The sequence below is a fragment of the Trachypithecus francoisi genome, unplaced genomic scaffold, assembly GCF_009764315.1.
Source record: "Trachypithecus francoisi isolate TF-2019V2 unplaced genomic scaffold, Tfra_2.0 Lachesis_group0, whole genome shotgun sequence".
NCBI lineage: Eukaryota > Metazoa > Chordata > Mammalia > Primates > Cercopithecidae > Trachypithecus > Trachypithecus francoisi.
The window spans coordinates 18,290,347-18,309,703 of NW_022681453.1; the positions used below are offsets into that span (position 1 = coordinate 18,290,347).

Sequence of the window (19,357 nt, forward strand, 5' to 3'; positions counted from 1 at the left end):
CACATCCAGCTCCTCTCCACTGCTGCTGGGCCCTCCATACCCTTATAAAGGGCAATCCAGGGATCATCTATGTGGGGCTGAGTCCTGGCAGATGCCCCATGCCTGCCACATCTCCTAGGGCATCTGACATCAAGGCTCAGTCAACCCTGATGCACTAGTCTCAGTTTCTCCATGGGGGCGGATGGTTCCCAAGGCCGAATGGGACAGAGTCAGAGCCCGGATCTGTCCCTTTTCAGTCCTCAGAGGCCTACTGCTTTGCTTCTCCATGTACTGAATAGTTACTAGCTAGGCACCTCATCTGTGTCAGCCTTATGGACACCTATGGACATGTGTACCCTGCAAGCATGTGTCCACACCTGCCCACCTGTGTGTGTGCATAGCCTGCCTCTCCATCCAGACAGCACACCCTTGCATACTGAGATCAGATCCTCAAGCTCCGATGGTCAGTCACTTGGTTTCCTGCTTCAGGAGGACCCAAAGACAGACAAGGAGGGGATCTGCTCAGGAGCCAACCCTTGCCTCAGTCTCTCCCCGCCTCCAAGGAGCAGGCCAGCCACTGTTCAGAACTGTCAGGTCCCAAGGAGACAGATATAAGAAAGAGAAAAGGTTTATGGCTCTGTAACTTTCTCCAAACATAAAATCTCCGCTTATAAGGTGAGGGCAGCCACACTCAAGAGAAGGTGGAGGGAGGTCATGCTGAGCCTCCATCTCCGGTCTGGTTGTGGGGAATGCTGCTCCTGCCGCCCCTGGGGCTGGCTGTGGTTTGTCAGAACCAATTACTTCTCTGCCTCCGCCAAGTGCTTGGGGCTTCACGAATCTGAGGCAAGTGTCCCCGTGGCTGCCACTGATACAGCAATGGAAGGGAGTGAAGCATGGGGGAGGAATGCAGATTGGGTCAACTGTCCCTGGGGGGGCCGAGCATGAAACCCATTCAGCCCTCTGTCCCCAACTCCCATCTCCCACCCTTGAACATGCAGACCAGCCTCCAGCTCTGGACATGGCAGCCCCATCCCTTTTCAGAGATGGATGCAGAGGCCAGTTGGGGTGACAGCAGACCCTGTCTACTCTTCAACAAGATGCAAGGGCTGGCCGGGTGCGGTGGCTCATGCCTGTAATCCCAGCACTTTGGAAGGCTGAGGTGGGTGGATCACGAGGTCAGGAGATCAAGACCATCCTGGCAGCACGGTGGAACCCCATCTCTACTAAAAATACAAAAAATTAGCCAGGCGTGGTGGCGGGCGCCTGTAGTCTCAGCTACTCAGGAGGCTGAGGCAGGAGAATGGCGTGAACCCGGGAGGCAGAGCTTGCAGTGAGCCGAGATCGTGCCACTGCACTCCAGCCTGGATGACAGAACGAGACTCCATCTCAAAAAAAAAAAAAAAAAAAAAAGATGCAAGGGCTGAGTTTGAGCTGACCCTCCGCTGTCCTGCTGTAAGGCCAGCCTCCCTAGGGACCTCTGAAAAGAAAAGCAAGTTCATCAGAATACTGTGTGTGTGTGTGTGTGTGTGTGTGTGTGTGTGTGTGTGTGCAGGGCTTTAGGAAAGTTTCACAGACAAACCTTGCTGATCCCCAAGATGGAAGGATTGAGCAGCCCTCACTTCAGGGAAGGGCCCTGTAGCAAAGCCAAGGGTTAGCGACTAAAATCTTCCAGGCAGAGCAGTGCTGTCTGCCTAGGGAGGTTCTGCTTATGGCCACTGAGATTGTCTCCTCCTTAAACTGAGGGACAGAGAACCCAGACAGAGAAACTTCCAGAGATCCTGAGAGATTCCATCCTCAAGAACCCCCAATCCGAGGCCGGGCGCGGTGGCTCAAGCCTGTAATCCCAGCACTTTGGGAGGCCGAGATGGGCGGATCACGAGGTCAGGAGATCGAGACCATCCTGGCGACACAGTGAAACCCCGTCTCTACTAAAAATACAAAAAAAAAAACTAGCCGGGCGAGGTGGCGGGCGCCTGTAGTCCCAGCTACTCGGGAGGCTGAGGCAGGAGAATGGCGGGAACCTGGGAGGCGGAGCTTGCAGTGAGCTGAGATCCAGCCACTGCACTCCAGCCTGGGCGACAGAGCAAGACTCCGCCTCAAAAAAAAAAAAAAAAGAACCCCCAATCCTCAGCTCTGGCCTCAGTCACTCTATTTTCTTATCCACTAACTTCCCCATTCCCAACGCCAACATCTAGGCACGGGTCAGAGTTGGGTGGCTTTGTATGACCCCCTACTCCATTCCATCCCCTTCTCTCTCTCTCTTTTTCTTTTTTTAATTTTTTTTTTTGAGACAGAATCTTACTCTGCTGCCCAGGGTGGAGTGCAGTGGAGTGATTTCAGCTCACTGCAACCTCCACCTCCCAGGTTCAAGCGATTTTCCTGTCTCAGCATCCCAAGTATCTGGGATTACAGGCATGCACTACCATGCCTAGCTAGTTTTTCTATTTTTAGTAGAGATGGGGTTTTGCTATGTTGGCCAGGCTGGTCTCGAACTCCTGGCCTCAAGTCACCTGCCCGCCTCAGCCTCCCAAAGTGCTGGGATTACAGGCATGAGCCACCACACCCAGCTGTCCATCCCCTTCTTTAAGCCCACGGGGCCTGAGAAACAAGGTGTCGACTTGTTGACTGATTGGAGAAAGTGACTCACATCTTCCAGGGTATAGGGGCCCTTCCTTTTGCCTCCGCCCATCTCCTCCCCAACAGCATCTCTGCAGCTAGCTCCCTGGATTTCTGGCCAAAGAAATCACCTACCCTTCCCTGATCCACAGGCCCTGTTTTTTCAAGCTCTGCCCCAGCTTGGTGGCCTTTGTGCCTCTCTTAGGGAGATATCCCTAAAAGGTGTCATGATCAGCAGAGATGAGGGGACCAGTTTCTAAACCCCTGGGCTGAACCAAGCAGAAAGGACATCTTGAACATGTGAACTTTTCTAAACTGTGATCAACCTCTGGAAGGGCAGGAAATTGACAGTGGTTGTGGGGGTGGGGGTGGGGCAAAGGCACCCCACACTTATGCAGCGCTGTCTGCAGCCATTCCTTGCTCCTGCTCCCCTGAGATCTTCAGGTACCCCGTGAGACAGTACTGCTTGGATCCCCATTTCCCAGGTGAGGGAACCAAGGCTCAGAGAGGCAGGACAACAAGTCTCGGGTCCCACAGTGGCTGCCCTTCCTGTCTGCTTCATCCTTTCACCACCTCCCACCATCCAGCTGCTGCCCCTGGCACAGGCCCTAGGTTCAAATCCAAATCCAGCTTGGCCTCAGCTGTGGGACCACAGGCAGGTTCTACCTTCAGAAGGTACAGCTTTTCCTGCCACTTCTCTCCCACTCCAAGCTGTTCCCATCCCCTGGGAACTGATCTTGGAAGTGCCCTCTGTGACCTACTGGCACAAGCTGGAAGCTGGAGGCCCCTCTCCATGACTGCACCACCAGCTGATCCGACCCAGAGATGCTGCCCCTACAGACCTGCCCCTCTGCACCCATGGCCTCCACAGAAACCTGGGGGGCAACTCCCTGCTGAGGCTGCTCAGAATCCCAGAAGCCTCAGAGCAGGGTTCCCTGCCCCAGCCCTGCCCTGCCAGGACTCTAGGAGCCAGGGGCCCACATGCAGCCAGGCCTCTCTGGGGCCTTCCAGTCACTGCATCTCCACCTTCTCTAGGCTGTTCTAACACAATACCCTCATTCCAGGGGGCAGGAAGAGAGGAGGCCTGGCAGGGAACAAGGGACTGAGAAGGGGACCCATACCTGGCCCAGCCTCAGCAGCCTGGGGGAGCCACTGGGGTGGGGGAGGCTCCAGGTGGCTGGTGCCACAGAAGGGGTGGCCAACATGAGACAGGGTCCCTGGGGCAGGCATCCCAGGACAGTTCCCCTGCCCACACAGCCCCTCTCTGATGAGGGCGTGTGGAAGGATATGGGTGACCTAAGCCAGTCAGCTGGCCCAGGCCAGATGCCTGCCATGGATGAAATGGTTTTAGAAAAGCTTCTCAAAAATGGAATTTTCTCCTGCCAGCAACAACAGAGTGTGTATGTATATGGGGGGAGGAGGCGGCGGGGAGGTCAGGATGGTAACAACCACTCCCCATCCAGTCCTGTGTCTCCCCACACAGTGCTCAGGAGAGAACATTCCCAGACTTTACAGGGGGCGGGGGAGGGGGGGTACCAGAAGAGGCTGCCCCCAGGTCAGGGCCTAGGAAAGAAAGAGGTAGAGAGCAGGCTGGGTTGGGGGACACAGAGGGGGTCTAGGCAGGGCTTTGGTCAGGTTCCTGTGCATCTGCCTCTCTCTACCCAATTACGCTCGAGCAGCGGCCTCACCACGTCTCAGACACCCTCCCGGGAGCCCCTCCTTTAGCCCCACGCATCCCCACTGGGTGCCAAGCAAGAGGACCATATGGAGGGAATAATAATACAATTAACTTTCCATTAAAGAATAATATATGTGCGTTTTTAGGGAGGCAAGTGACAGCAATCCCTATCCAGTGGCATATTTCACACCCGCGCTTCCCCATCGCCCCCCACCCTGATGCGCCCCACATCCCCATCATCTACACCAGGAGATGAGGGCGCCGCTGGGCCTCACCAGGAGGTGGCTGGGTAGAGGGGTGGAGGCTGTGTGATGAGCAAATGCAGAGCCCGGAGATGCTGGCTCCGAGGCTGCAGGAGCCCTGCAGAGGGGCTGTGCCGTGCTGGCCACCCCTCACCTGACTCTCAGTGTGTCAGGGCGACAGCCTGTGCCAGTGGGGGACCTGGCCAAGTAGCTGCATGCCTGTCTCCAGGGGGCACATGTTAACCACAGTGCTCTGGTGAAAGGACCTTCTGTGGGGTCTAGGGAGAACAGCTTCTTGTGCTCCTCTTGCCTGGCCCTCTGGGCGCCCCTCCCCACCAGCTTCCTTCTTCCTCTTCTGCTCCAGCTCCTCTAAGGTTCTGAGGTTCCCTGGCACCTGTGGGCACTGCTAACCCCACTTGGGATGCCCAGAGGGCACCCGCCCAGGGTGTACCCTCCCTAGATGGGAACAGAGTGCAGCCTCAGTCAGCAACCCCAGGATCAGTGTGTGAGTGGGCATGTGTTTCAGAAGTTGGTGGTGCCAGCCGAGGAGGAGGGTGGAAGGGGACAGAGGGAGGCCTGTCTCAAAGGCACCTGCAGAGGGACCCTGTCCCACCTACCTGAGCCCCTCGGGAAAGGGGCCCTGGACATGGCCAGATTTTGGTCCATGCCGGGAGCCAGCTCCAGATGTGGTACTCCACAAATATTCATTACACATTCCTGGGAAGTGCTGAGCAGACGGGGCACAGAGATGGCTGGGGCAGACAAGATGGAGTAGCTGGAGTAAGGCTGTGCTGCTGTCACTGGTTGGAAAATGCCATTCCTGGTCACCCACAAGAAGTGGAAACACACAGACACCATTGACCTGAATCACCATGACTGTCCAGAGAAGCACAGAAGTGGGGAGGGGCACAAAAGACTCAGGTTGGGGATTTCCAAGTCCTGGGGTCCCATTATCTATGAATGCAGGCTCAGCAGTCCGGGGGAGAGGCGGCCCCAGGTAGCTCCTCTGCTAGACAGCTCCCCTGCCACCACTCAGGACTGGCCTGTCAAGGATCCACTATGAGATTGGCTGGTGGAGACAGCAGCCAGGGTGTTGGTTTCCCCACTTGTACAATAGGATCACAGGAATAATTAGCAGCACGTAGCTGGGCTAAGGCCATCATGGGGTTGAGACAGGCAGGACATGGGTCACGCCGTACACCATTCCATTCCTGCCCTGACCAGGAGGCAAGCTATGAGTGGTTGATGAGGACTGGCAAAGCCTTCCATGGGTCCAGAATTGGCTTGAGTCATCCCAAAGGGTAGCCTGTGGCCTCCAAACATGGCTGTCCTGGGTTCCTGCTCCTAGCCCAGCCCTGGCCAGGCAGCTCTAGCCTCAGCCCTAACCCCAGGCAGAGGAGCTTCCCTCCTTCTGTAGAGATCCTCCAAGGAAGGTGTCTCTCTGAGGTCAGGAATGCATCCCGGGCTGGCATGCCTCAGGAGCCAACAGATTCTTTTTTTTTTTTTTTTGTTGAGACGGAGTCTCGCTCTGTCGCCCAGGCTGGAGTGCAGTGGCCGGATCTCAGCTCACTGCAAGCTCCGCCTCCCGGGTTTACGCCATTCTCCTGCCTCAGCCTCCCGAGTAGCTGGGACTACAGGCGCCCGCCACCTCGCCCGGCTGGTTTTTTTTTGTATTTTTAGTAGAGACGGGGTTTCACCGTGTTAGCCAGGATGGTCTCCATCTCCTGACCTCGTGATCCGCCCATCTCGGCCTCCCAAAGTGCTGGGATTACAGGCTTGAGCCACCGCACCCGGCCTTATCTGACTATAATCTCTCCTGCTTTGCCTTCCCACCAGGTTCCCAGCATTGCTCCCCCTGGACCCTAGATACCTAGCCAGAAGAGGGTAGGTTCCACACCTATCAGAGTGACCTGGGCTTCAGAGAGGGGAGACCTGTCCCAGCTCCACATCCTCCCCACCCCCATTCCCCATGCACCCCCAGGCACCTGATGAATTATTCATCCTGATCAACCTCATTATGTAAATGAGCTCAGAGCCCATGCATATGCGCTCTGTTCTCCCCGCAGGATGGGACAATATGGTGCTGAAGGGGGAGAGTGGAAAAGAGGCTCCAGAGACCTTGCTCAGGCCCTAGGGGCTCTGCAGGAGGAGATCACAGTAGGGTCTATACTTTCGTGGCCTATTCAGGGCAAGAGTGGGCCACAGGCGGGGGGAGTTGGGCTGGGGAACCCAAGAGGATGCGACTCAGGGTGTCTGGCCAAGTGTGGGTGTGGGGACAACACGTGAGCACCAGGCCACGAGGAGAGTTCCAGCTATGCCCTAGCTGTGATGTTAGATGAGGAAATGAGATGGGGTCTTCACAGGGAGTGCCCATCATGCCACAGAAGTATGCCACAGTTTCAACCTGCAAATGGGCCAGTCTGTACCCAGCCATGCCACCATGGGGTTTATGGTGAGGTCAGGAGAAGGAAAGTGCCAAGGCAAGGAAAACATTCACAAACGCTACTGTCTGCAGTTTCTGCACTCTGGCAGCTGCCAGCCCTCGTGGCTCTAAGCTACTGGGGGTGGGGCAGCCTCTAGGATGGGGGCACGCAGGCTGGGCAGCCTTTGAGGGGAAGAAGGCCAAGGGGCCCGGATGCCAGATCACCCCAGCTGTTTGGGGGCAACTCAGAATCAGCTCAAGGAGGGCTGAGGAGGGGCAGCCCCAGTGGGGGCCAAGGCTGTCAGCTTGGCAAAGCTGGTGCCAGGGTCTGCAGCAGTATCACAGCTGGGTCAGGGCTTTGCTCCAAGCATCCTCCTGACCTATCAGGGCCAGGCATGGGCTGGGCACATGGACTGTCTTCGTGTGCATTTGGAGAGCAATGGTGGCTCAGTCGGGGTCAGGGGTGAGTTGTGGAGGGCTAGGGAGCCAACTGGTTGGCTCCTCCTGCTCCCACAGGGTTGCCCTCTTCCTCTAGAACTCTATGCCTCAACCCCCAACCCCCACACCCACCTCACCAGAGTGCCCTGTGCCAAGAAACAGCCCCAGAGCTGTCGGAAGTAAGAGGCTGAAGAAGCAGACGAGGAAAAGTAGAGCAGGACAGAGAGCCGCTGGAGAGCTGGCAGCCATCGGCAGGCAGAGGCACTCCACCAGAGTGCCAGGAGGAGCCGGGGACGCTAGATCAGCACTTCTCTGCCTGCCTGCCTGCCATGCTGAGCATGGCCCTGCTCTGGCCCAGCTCCCTACTGCCCCAGGCTCATCTTGTCCATCCTACCATGAAGGGAAGTGGAGCCAGAGCCGGAGCTGCACCTTGGAACAGGAGTCAGGAGCACTGGGTCCATGCCCCAGCTCTGCTACAAGCCAGCAGCATGACCACCTTGGTGACTGCTGGGCGGGAGAGGGTAGGGGAGACATGCTCACTGAGGAAAGTGTCTGGAATCTCTCAAGTCCTATCAGAAAGGAAGGGAAATGATCCCTGGGAGTGAAAATGATCAATGAGGGAAACTCAAATTTGATTTCCAAAAAAGGGGCGTATCTGTATCAGCCTGTCCATTGCTGTTTTCACCACTTCATCCTCCAGTCAGACTTCCCAGCCATGTCACGGGTCAAGAATGAGGATCAGAGAGGATCCAGCGCTCACCCAGGGGCACATGATGGTATGCTGAGCTGGGATTCCATCTCTGGTTCTCACAATCCAGCAAGGTCACTGGTCCAGACAGACCTTAGGCATGACATATGAACATTATTTTCTCATTGCCAGATATTCAGAGCCTGAGTTGCCCGTGAGTATAAAATAAACAACATCCTCAAGCTAAACGTTTGAGTCATGAAGGATTATTGACTAGAGGAGTACAGTTAACTTCTGATGTGGGGTATAGCTTATGTCCCAATATGAAACTTGGAAAGGTGCTGGATGCACACATCAGGGAGCTATCATTCCTTCATTAGCCCACACAGCTATCCTTGGCAGTGGCTACTTGGAGCCTGGTTAGTGCTGGGTGCTATTCCTGAGCCTAAATTGACTCCTGTTCCGGAACAGCTTTTCCTACAGCACTTTCTCTGGAAAGCTCTGCCGGCCTCCAAGTGTGGCTGAGTCATTGAGAGTTCACAGGAAGAGAGTGTGATGGAGGCTGCTGAGATCCAAGCCCAGCAACCAGGAAAGGGGTGTTTAGTGTCGCTGGGTCACTGGCAGGGAGGACACAGACCTCCAGACCTGGACTCTCCCTCCCCATGGCATTGCCACGTCCTTAGCCACCCCTGACCAGCCCCAGCCTGGGCCAGAGGTCCTACGTCCACACCCAATGTCAACACATGGCTGCCACCCCCACTTCCTGGGCACCAGCTATAAGCTAAGTGTGAGGAAGGGATTGAGGACAAGCCCCATGGTCCCCACTCCACCGAGGTTACATCTGCTGACCTTGGCCCTGACCAGCAGGGACAACAGGAACACAGTGGATATATAATCCCCAAACCCTGGACCTGGACTCCTGTCTGAACCAGCAACAGTAGGTCGGCTTACTCTGTTGTTCCCAGGCAACTCTCAGTGGGAGACCCCCATTTAATCCCCTGCTCAGTTCTGGTCAGTACCTCCTGGCCCAAGCCCCCGACAACAAGATCCTCAAAGACCACACGTACCCTGGGAGTCGCAGCTCCATCACTCCAAGAGCTCGGCCCTCCCAGCCTCTGCATCTCCACATAGAGAGCAATGGCTCAGGAACCCGGGGCCTGACAGCAGCACATTTTGCAGCTTCCGAGAGTGACGGATGGCCTGCTCTTCACATCACTATTTCAAACATTAACATAATCTCCCAGGATGGATGTGGTGGCTGGTGCCTAATCAATCACCCCTCCCGCACCTTGATCCCTCATCCCGCCAGGCATGGGATTTCCACTGTCTCCTGCTACAGCACCTCAAGTATTGCTTTCAGGCTGGTGCAGACCGGCCATCCCATTGTTTCCTGGATTCCTTCAGCTCCTGTTCAACCTCGTGTCCACTGACCCCTCCTGGGCCTGGGCTCCCACACTAGGTGTGCCTCAGATACAGACCTCTCACTCCTGAAAGCCCAAAAAGCTCCAAATTCCTTTCAGCAACAGGGTCATCGTCCAAGCCAGGTGGTGGCCTCAGGAAGATCATTGCCTCAGGAAGAGCAGGCCAAGCCCCAGAGGAGCGCTGCCCATCTAGTCATGTCCCCACCTGCCCCCATGGGCCCATCAGGTCTCACCACACCAGGACCTCCATTAAACCAAATCTTTCTCACTCCTTATTTCGGAAGCTTTCCCCCTTCCCTTGGAAGAGGGTCGCTGAAGAGACAGCAAATGGCACCAGGCTCACCTCACGGAGCTGCTGGACACCTCCAAAAATCCGCATCACGCCGTCGACCTCCTGCTCCAGACGCCGGGCCCAGTGCTGCATCCTGCGTGCAGAGAGAGGATAGAGGTGTCAGGAGGGCCCGCCCAGAGCTGGCACAGCCCCACCCCAGCCACCCAGGGGCACCAGGGGCAGCCATCCACTCACACCTCAATTTTCACTAGAGAAGGACCCACAGCAAGGAGCCAGCAAGTGCTTGTGATTCCCCTTTGAAGTCCAGACCCAGTGGCCCAGGTGCTCCTCATGCACTGTGGGGCGGCAGGGAGGAGAGAGGACTGCATTGTGGATGTGCTGAAGGAGCTCAGTGGCTCAGAGAAGCCTGCAGTGAGGCTACTTTTCACTGTGAAAGAGCCAGCCCTTGATGTAGCTGCTCTGAACATGGGGACTTCTGGACACCAGCGAGGAGGGGGACATGACGGAGCCTCAGGGAGTGAGGTCTACTGGATCTTAGAGCCTCCTGTTTCCAAGGCCAGGTGGGGCCTAGGGAAGGGGAGGGAACACTGCTGTCACCAAGTCATTGTGTAACTGGGCAGGTCCCTGCCCCTGAAGGTCTCACCTGAGCAGTGGACGTGGAGAGTTCTAGATTAGGCAGCCCTTGCCTACCCAACACCCTGATAGACAGACGCTTACCCGAGGCTCATTGCTGGATGTCCAGTAGGAACCACCCACTCATGAGTCCACTGTAGACCATCCTGCCCCACAATCCACCTGAGCCACATCTTGAGCAGGTCTCCCCCACATCTTGAGCAGGTCTCCCTCACACTGGTACCACCCTGGGATTGTTTTAACCCATTTGCATCTCAGCTTCCTTCTCCAGAACATGGGGATAATTTGGGGCCACCTCTCAGGGTCTTATAAAAACACATGAGAATAGGTAAGTCAAGGGTGCTTGCTGCACAGGGATCTTTGTGAGTGGACAGGATGGACAGTTGGTCACATGGCCCTCTATTCTCAGACCCACAACCTGGAAGAGGGAAGGAGTCTGGGGCAAGGCCTCGCCTGGGTTCAGATGTGTGACCTACACCCTTAAGCAGAGCCAGATCAGGCCAGCAAAACCACACTAGACCTTGCCAGAGGCCAGCCAGAGAGAACCACACAGAACCATGCCCTCATGCATCTGAAAAGGTATCTCAACTTCCCCATCCCACTTGACACACTCCCATTTTACAGACCAAGGCCTTTCCAGGAAAGGCGCACAAAAAAATTACCATGAAGATTTAAATAAGCCATGGGTCAAATACAGGCCACAGGGTACAGCAGGGGCAGGGTCATGCCAGCTCCCCAGCCTCTGGAGGTACCCCGGGAGCCATGGGGTCCAGAAGATTGCATCTGGCCCCAACTCCCTGGGCCTGCTGCCTCCTCCAGTGCCACTTGGGCCAGGACTGTTCTGGCTCCGTGGGTCAGAAGAGCCCAAGCCTCTACCTGGCCTCCTGCCCCGCCTCCCCCACTCAGGCCTGTGACTAGGGGGCTGGGCCCATGCCACTGTATGTGCCTGGGTTGGTTGGCATGGGAACTCAGAGCAGGAGGCAGGCAGATCACTAATTGCAATTGCCAAGCTGAATGTCAGGACCATGATGAAAAAAAAAATCGACATCAAAAGAAAGAGATATTAGCTTCGGCTTGTTGCTGGCTGAGCCACAGCCAGATTCCCTCCTCTGCTCCCACCACAGGGGAGAATCTAACCCTGAGTGCGGGAGGAGGCCAGGCTGCAGGCTGGGCTAAGAAGGGCAAGCAGGCCTCAGCCGCCAGCCTGGGGAGGGCAAAGGGCAGCAGAAAATTGACAGCCTGCATGATCCCTGGCACCTGTGCACCAGGCACTCATCTCTTGGGCCTGGCTATAGGTGGACAACATAGCGGATGGCTCCTTCGTACTTCTACGATGGAGCCCTGGGGGTTAACGTTGGGATGAGCTATCACAGTCAGCCAGGCAGGGGGCAGACAAATGGGCAGAGTGAGGATTTGATCCCCGAAGGGAATCATTAGCTCTGCCCTGGCCCTGACCCTGACCTCAGCCACTCACTGGTGTAGAGGACAAAATGACAGTCAATCCTTCCTGGGACTCATATGTGCATGGGCATCCACTACATATAAGGTGCAGTGCCAGCATGTCACCTACTTTCTTGCTTCAGTCCTCGCAAAGAAGCAAACATTATCATCCCACCTTACAGATAAAGAAACTGAGGCATAGAGGGTTCAACTGAACTGCCCAGGGTCACCTATCCAGGAATTAGTGAACACAGGACTTGCCCCAGAAGTGTGCTGGAGTCACAAGAGCTGACTCACAAAAGCTGATTCTGTGCACCTCTTCCCAACTCTGCATTCGGTACTGTCACCTGGGGAGCTTGAAATAGGTCATGGTGGGAATATTTGCACCATGGGAATTGGCAAATGCTAGAAACCATGTTTTTCCCCCTGGAGAGCAAACTGTAAACATTTACCAGCACATTACTGGTTCCACCCCAGGCTGTTGACTCTTCTAGTATGTCTATAGGTCTCTGCTTCTAGGATTTCACAGTTAAGTAAAAGAAAATTAATTGGGAGAAGAGACATGGATGCCAAGTTTTATTTTGCTCAGACAACACATTATTATAATCATCGTCATTTCATCTAAAAAGGCTATTTCAACACTAAAACAATTTTTAGAAGAGCCAAGTCTCAGGATAAAGTCCAATCCTTCCCCAAGACATACACGCTCGTTCTCCTTCCCTCCTTGTCTCTCTGTCTTACGCACAGTCTCCTCACTCCCACCCCGAGGCTGAGTAGCTCTAGGCTCTGCTATGGGCTGCAGGAACTGGCCTGCTATGACACAGTAGGCCACACACACCTCCTCCCAAGGTCTAGGGGTGGCTCCGGCCCTTTGCCTGGCATCCTGGACCTGCTGGGCAGACCCCAGGCCCTAGCGCATTGCCCATCAGCACAGTGCCAGGGAAAACAAGTTACTCTGATTATTCACTTAAATCAAACTCAATTAGGAGGCAATATGTGTGTCTCAGAGTTAAAAAGAAAATAATTCATTTCATTGTCACAGAGATGCGACTTTGTGGGTTCTAGGATTTGGCCAGTGTCCTAGTGCCAGCTCCAAGGGTGACACAGAGGCACTGAGGGGGCCAGGAGTTGACTATGTACCTGCACTGTTCCTGCCTTGTGGCGGAGAAGCCACCCACCAAGCCAGGTCCAACCCTGGCCAGGCAATCGCACCTACTCCAGCAGAAGGGAGAGGGCCTTGGAAAGACAAGGGATACATGGGAATCCCTGCCCCCACTGGGTCAAAGGTCAGCTGATCAAATCCTGCCCAGACTTCCCTCTGCTTGGAATCAAGTACCTGGCTCAGCCAATGCCTCCCTGACCAGACAATGTTGCCCACAGGCCACATACCCAACAGGGAGGTAGACCTGCTGGCTCCCCACATCTTTGTAATTTTCCATGCTTTTCATAGAGATGACACTGCTTATCCCTAAGTGCTTCTAAGTGCCAAACTAACAAGACAGTGAGGGGAGAGTGGCCAGGAGGAGATGCAGGCCATCTAGGGGCTGCAGTGGCTTAACGACTGGTGTGGGCACAAGAGACTAGAGACCAAGTCACGTCCTCCAATGTGCCCGACCCTAGGGAGGTGAACACATTGTGGCTCCATTTCCCAGACAAGAAAATTGAAGCCCCTGGCAAGGATGGGTACAGGGTCACATACTTAAGAGAGAAGCAGACCTGTCCTGACTCCATCTGTTCCATGACTCCATCTTTCCAGGACATTGTAGCCTTTGGGAAGCCTCAGGGAAAGGCACTTCTGTGGCTGTGTGCCCTCGAAGAGTTCTGTCCCTCAGAACCTCAGCTTTTCCATTGGTAAACAGGGGTAATAACGACTGGCTGAATAGTTTTTAATGGGCAAATCCACAGGTTTTACTGGGCAGTCCCCTGAGGGCTAGCAGCCTGTGCAGTACAGCCCCTCCACTAAGATCTAAGGACTCACCGAGGGCTCAGGACATCTACGAAAGCTTGTGTGGGGGGTGGGGAGGCTTGTGGGGAAGGGGCGCTGCAAAAGAGTCCCCACAGGCTGAGGCAGCTCTGCAGGTAAGAAGATGACACCCCGTGTTGCAGGATGCCAGGCCTTAGTTTCCAGGGTGTGGTTCTGAACCAAGAGGAGTTGGGGAGGGAGAGGGATATCACTATCAGGCAAGGGAGTGACATCATCTGTGCGTGGGGTGGGGCGCAGCAGCTGAGGACCCCTTTAGCAGACAGGATCATTGAGACCCCAGCTAGAAGGCTGGGGAGGCCCCATGTCAAACTGCAGCGCATTCAGGGGGGGTCTCCAGCTTAGGGGCAGCTGCAAATGCTCAGGGGAGGGGGAGGGTAAAGAGGAAGGGGGAGGAACTAGGAGGGGAGGAATGGGTAGGAAGGGGAGGAGGGGGAGGAAGGGGGAGGAAGGGGGAGGAAGGAGAGGAAGGGGGAGGATGGGGAGGAAGGGGGAGGAAGGGGAGGAAGGGGGAGGAAGGGGAGGAGGCGATGGGGAAAAGGGAGAAGAGTCCGTGTGCAGATGCAGCAGCACAGATTAAACTGTTGCTAGTTGTTAATTTTATATGTGAAGTTGTTGATCAGAATGTGATTTAATTGTACAGTATAATCCAGGCTTTTGGAATAAATTATGCAGAAAACTCATCTATAATTAAACAAATCAAAAAACCAGAGACAGGTGACACAGCAGGTTCACCCTCAGAGGGCACGGGTGGGTGTGGGCAGCTGGACCCAGCAGAGGGGCCAGAAAGGATGGGGGAGGGGCTCTGTTCAAGAGGGGCAGGCCCGGGAAGAGCCAAGGCCTGGTAGGGAGCCAGGGGCTCTGAATGCCCGAGCGCTGCCTCTGTGGGCCTTCTCACCACTCACATGGAGGTATTTTTTGTCTTCAAAGCCCTGCTGCCTCTCCCAGATGGCCTGTCTGGATAAACCCTGTTCCACTGGGCACCTATAATCAGTCTGCAGCCTTCCGTTCAGCTTGGCAGTTCAGCCACTGCGCTGGGTGAGGGAGTGAGGGGTGGATACTAGGGGTAGGCAGCAGGGGAAGCAGGAGGGCTGGATGACAGGACAGGATGAGGCTGGGGCAGGTGAGGAGTATGAGAGAGCAGGGACAGCGAAGGCCACTGCTGCCAAGTGCACGGTGAAGCAAACTTGGCAATGGCAGGGTCCCAGGTCTCTTGCTTCTCTCATGATAGGCTGGCCAATTATTCTCCCAGCTCTGGAGAAGGCAACAATTTAAAATAAAGTGCAGGCTGGCTTTATTTGGTGGCTCACCCCTGTAACCCCAGCACTTTGGGAGGCCGAGGCGGGCGTTTCGCTTGAGCCCAGGAATTTGAGACCAGGCTGGGCAACATGGTGAAACCCCATCTCTACAAAAAATACAAAAATTATCTGGGTGTGGTATCATACACCTGTAGTCCCAGCTACCCGGGAGGCTGAGGTTGGAGGATCGCTGAGCCTGGGAGGTCAAGGCTGCAGTGAGCCGAGGCCATGCCACCGTACTCTAGCGTGGGTGACAGAGCGAGACTGTCTCAAAAAATAAAAATAAAAATAAAAACTATAAAATATAAAGTGCTATTTAATTATTCTGGTTATTTCCACTGGCCTGCTACCTCCCACCTCAGCACCTTTGCAGTCTTCTGAAGGGGAAAGACAGACAGGGTGGGGAGGCAAGCAGGCCACTCCCCCATCCCAGCCTGGAGAAGACTGCTTCCTCCAGCAGTCGCTCCAAGCTCCGAAAGCGCTGAAGCAGGGCTTGGAACAAGACTGGTCCCTCCCCTAGGCCCTCGCACTGCTGCAAACAGCAGGAAGCTCAAGGCTGCACTCCAGGATGGCGGCATCTCCTGGGCCACCTTCCCTGGGGAGTCCTCTCTGACCACTCCGGTGGATGTCCCTCTGTACCTAGTGCCTGAGTGTACTGAGTGCCTAGATCCAGCCCTGGCTTTTGCAAGACCTTGAACTAGACCTTTCCTGTTAGGTTTCCATTTCCACATTTGGAAAATGGAGATAAAGTTCACCATTCCTTTCACCTCCAAGGACCCAAAGAGGAGGTAAATGGAAACCGCAGCCCCACATGTGGGATGCTAGCAGTGATGGCTGCCCCACACACTCATGGCACACAGACCCATCCAGAACGCGGGACTGCTCTCACCACAGTCCAGCCTCCCTCCTCAAGCCTGCAGCTCCCTAAGTGTGGGATGGTTGTGCCTCCTCCTTAGACTGTGGCCTCCAGGTGGGCTGCAGCCCCCACTGCACTGCCCCTAGAGACCCAAGGCAGCAGAGACCTGGTGGGGTGCCCTGTCCAAGGAGCCCTGGGGAAGGGCAGGGCCTCCTGTGACCAGACCTTCCTTCCTGCTTGTCCAGGCAAGAGAGAAGACTCTCAGGTTTTGGCAGCTTTGGGGGCTCAAAGCCCAGGGCAAGGCCTCCCAAAGATGACAGGGCTGGCAGATGGCAACAGTCTAGCCGAGGTCACTCACTCCCCAGAGGCCACCTGGGCCACGAGATCACAGTGCCTTCAAATGTGGGAGCAAATCATCACTGGCCTCACACTACAAAGACCACGGAGGGGACACTGAGGCCAGAGTGACAGGGAACCATGCTTGCTCAGCTGATTCATGGTAGAGTAAGGCTCCCCAGCTAGCCACCCACCACTTCACAAGCTGGCAAACCGAGGCACAGAACCCGAAGGGGACTGGCCCATCTTCAATCTATTTCTGATCCAGTTGAAGAGACCCTAGAATGAGCAGCATGATGCCGCCAGGAGCACCATCCCCATCTCACCCACTCATCCCATGCACATAGGAGCCAAGGCAGCCCAGTTAGCACAGGGACCTTGGAGATCCTGAGGATCTGGGGAGGGGCAGGTGTTGCCAAAGCATGAATGGGTCCAAAGCCATCTCCCTTGACCACGTGTGCCTTGGGACCCTGCCCAGATAATTCCTGGTCCTTCATGAGGTTATTAATTACAAGGCTATCCCTTCCCTTTCTTTACCGAGAAAGAGCTTTTCCTTCTAATTGGTGCTCTGCTGGGAGGCAGCAGTCTGTGCCTTCCCCTCAGACTAACGGTAAGCCATCATCCAGCATTAATTAGGGCACCAGGTCCAGCCCAATATTTACTCATAGCAGGCTGCCGGGTTGCGGGGAGTGGAGGGAAGCAGCACAGCCTGGAGCCAGGTAGCAGCACTACCCAGGAATGGGAGACCCCAGGCGGCCCACTTGGCTCTGCTTCTTGGCTTCTGCGGGTCTCAGTTTCCCTCTCTAACCAAGGAGGGGTAGCCTGAGGCCTCCATGGACCATTTAGGGATCCATATCTCAAGGGATCTGATGGGAGCCCTCCCTGCCTGAGGCCTGAGCCAGTGGTGACAGGCCAGGGATCTCACTGCACTGCCTTAATTCACCTGTACAGCAGCCAGATCACTATCCGCAATCCTCAGAGGGAAACTAAGGCCAAAGAAATTGAGTGATGTGCTCCAGGTCACAGAGGTCACAAGCATCCGTCAGGCTGCACATACCTCAACTCAGAACATCAGTCTTCAATGCCCCGCTGCGGGTGTGGCTAAGGGGTCTCTCGAACTGAAAGTGTCCAAAACGAGATCCTGACAGTCCCTTGGGACCGTCTCCACCTCTTCTCCCCACTCCCTGCCTCTGCTGATGGCAGCTCCCTTGGTTCAGATCAAAGACTTGGGGTGACCTAGAACCCACTTTCTCTCACACCCACATCCAACCTATCAGCAAGTGCTACAGGTTCCACCTTCGCAATGTGCCCGAATCCACCCACTGCCGACTGCCTCCCTGGCCGGGCACTCATGAGGGTTCCTGCACCTCTGCAGCTGCCAGCTCACTCACCAGCCTCCACCTTCTGCCTGGCACCTGCCTCCCCAGTCTGTTCCCCTCTACACACGGCTGGAGTGCCCTGCTGTCATGTCCCTCCTCTGTCAACTCCGTCGCACTAGGGGAAAGCCCAAGTCCACCCAGTGGCCACACCCCCAGTAGCCTCCCTGACCTCACCCCTTGGTGTGGCCTGAACACGCCCCTACAGTCCCTGCACAGGCTTCGGCACATGCTGTTCCCTCTGCCTGAAACAGTCTCTCCTCAGAAGTCCAAGGGCCTCTCACTTCCTTCCGGTCTCCACACATACGTCACCTGCTCCGTGAAGACCTCCTTGCCCCTCCACTTGAAATTGCACCCCACCAGCAGCAACTGATCTCCATGTCCCCTCCTGGGGTGATTCTTTCGGCTAGTATTTCATCAGACATCCTCCCTCTTGCTTACTGTTAGCCTCTGCCTTGGGCTGTGAGCCCTGAGCCAGGAGGTTCCTGCTCTCCAGCCTGGAAGAACAGGCCATTTGCTGAGTGGATATACCTCCCCAGAGTCCTGCTGACCTCCTAGCCCTCCTGTCCAGCTTGCATGTGGCCGGCCACTGAGTAGGCAGGCGGGGTGGGCAGGGGGAGCCTGCGGAGAGGTTGGCAGTGTGGCGGCTGCCCCAGGGCTGGCCCCGGAGGCCCTCCCTTCCCCTGGCTCCTTTCCATATGAATTATTAAGGCTCGTTTATGAAGGGCCTGCCCAGGCCTGTGGCTTCCGTGCATAATTCATGGCTCTCCCTGAAGGCCCTGGCGCTGGCGCAGCCACTTCTTCCAGGAAGCAAGAAGAAAGTGTTGAGGAAGAGTGACCCAGACCTGGGCTATCCTCCACTCTATCTCTGCCGCCCTGTCCCTAAACACCAGCCATCCAGCACCTGCACCCTCCCCCACCCCCAACCCATGGAGCTCTCTCCTGCACACTTGGGTTCTGGTTCCCAGGACCAGAATTCATGGGCTCTGCGCAGGCTCACCTGCTCCCCTGTCTGTGGCTTGGTTTCCCATCTGTGGACTGACAAAACTGAGCCACCCTAGTGGTTTTCAAACTGCTCCAGCAGCAAGATCATTCACCTTTTATTTTTCCAACAAAAACCTATGTGGAGCCCTAATATGTAACTGGTAAGGTAGTTATAAATATAAATGTATTTTAGAAGGTAGCACTGTAAAACATGACTCCATATTGAGTAAATAATCATTACAAACGTTGAGGCTGTTCTCAAGTATCTGGATTCAGGGCCCATAGGGACCTCAGCAGCTCCCACCACCCAGCACTCAGTTTATTCCTGTGTTTTGCCCTCTACTGAGAAACTCCTAGGATACGGAGATAGGCAACCACACATGATAACAGTGACTTACAGCTCACTATGCAAGGGTAGGGGGAGAACTCTTTCCTGAGGCCCAGGGTAAAACCAGCAACTGCCCCGGTAACTGAGGCTCAGGGGTCGCCAAGGTGCCAGCACCAGCTTTCACTGTTTGTGAATTTCTCAGAAGTCTAGAGCTGGGATATAGCAGTAAGCAAAAGGCACTAACAAACCAGCCTGGGCCTCCCAGGGGCAAGGCAAAGTGTCCAGGCCAGGGGCACAGGGATAGGAATCCAGAAGGGGATCCAGGGTTCTCCAGGCCTGGAACCACCCA

The 19,357-nt window shown here is 55.4% G+C and overlaps 1 protein-coding gene across 2 annotated transcripts in view; it reads right to left on the reverse strand.

The window, feature by feature from the left end:
* Positions 1–19,357, reverse strand: part of CACNA2D2 (calcium voltage-gated channel auxiliary subunit alpha2delta 2) — a 143,166-nt gene that overhangs the window by 106,262 nt on the left and 17,547 nt on the right. For both annotated transcript variants that reach the window (XM_033208564.1, XM_033208574.1), the window contains exon 2: positions 9,828–9,909. In XM_033208564.1, the coding sequence (XP_033064455.1) occupies positions 9,828–9,909 (82 nt within the window). The remainder of the gene's footprint in view (positions 1–9,827; positions 9,910–19,357) is intronic.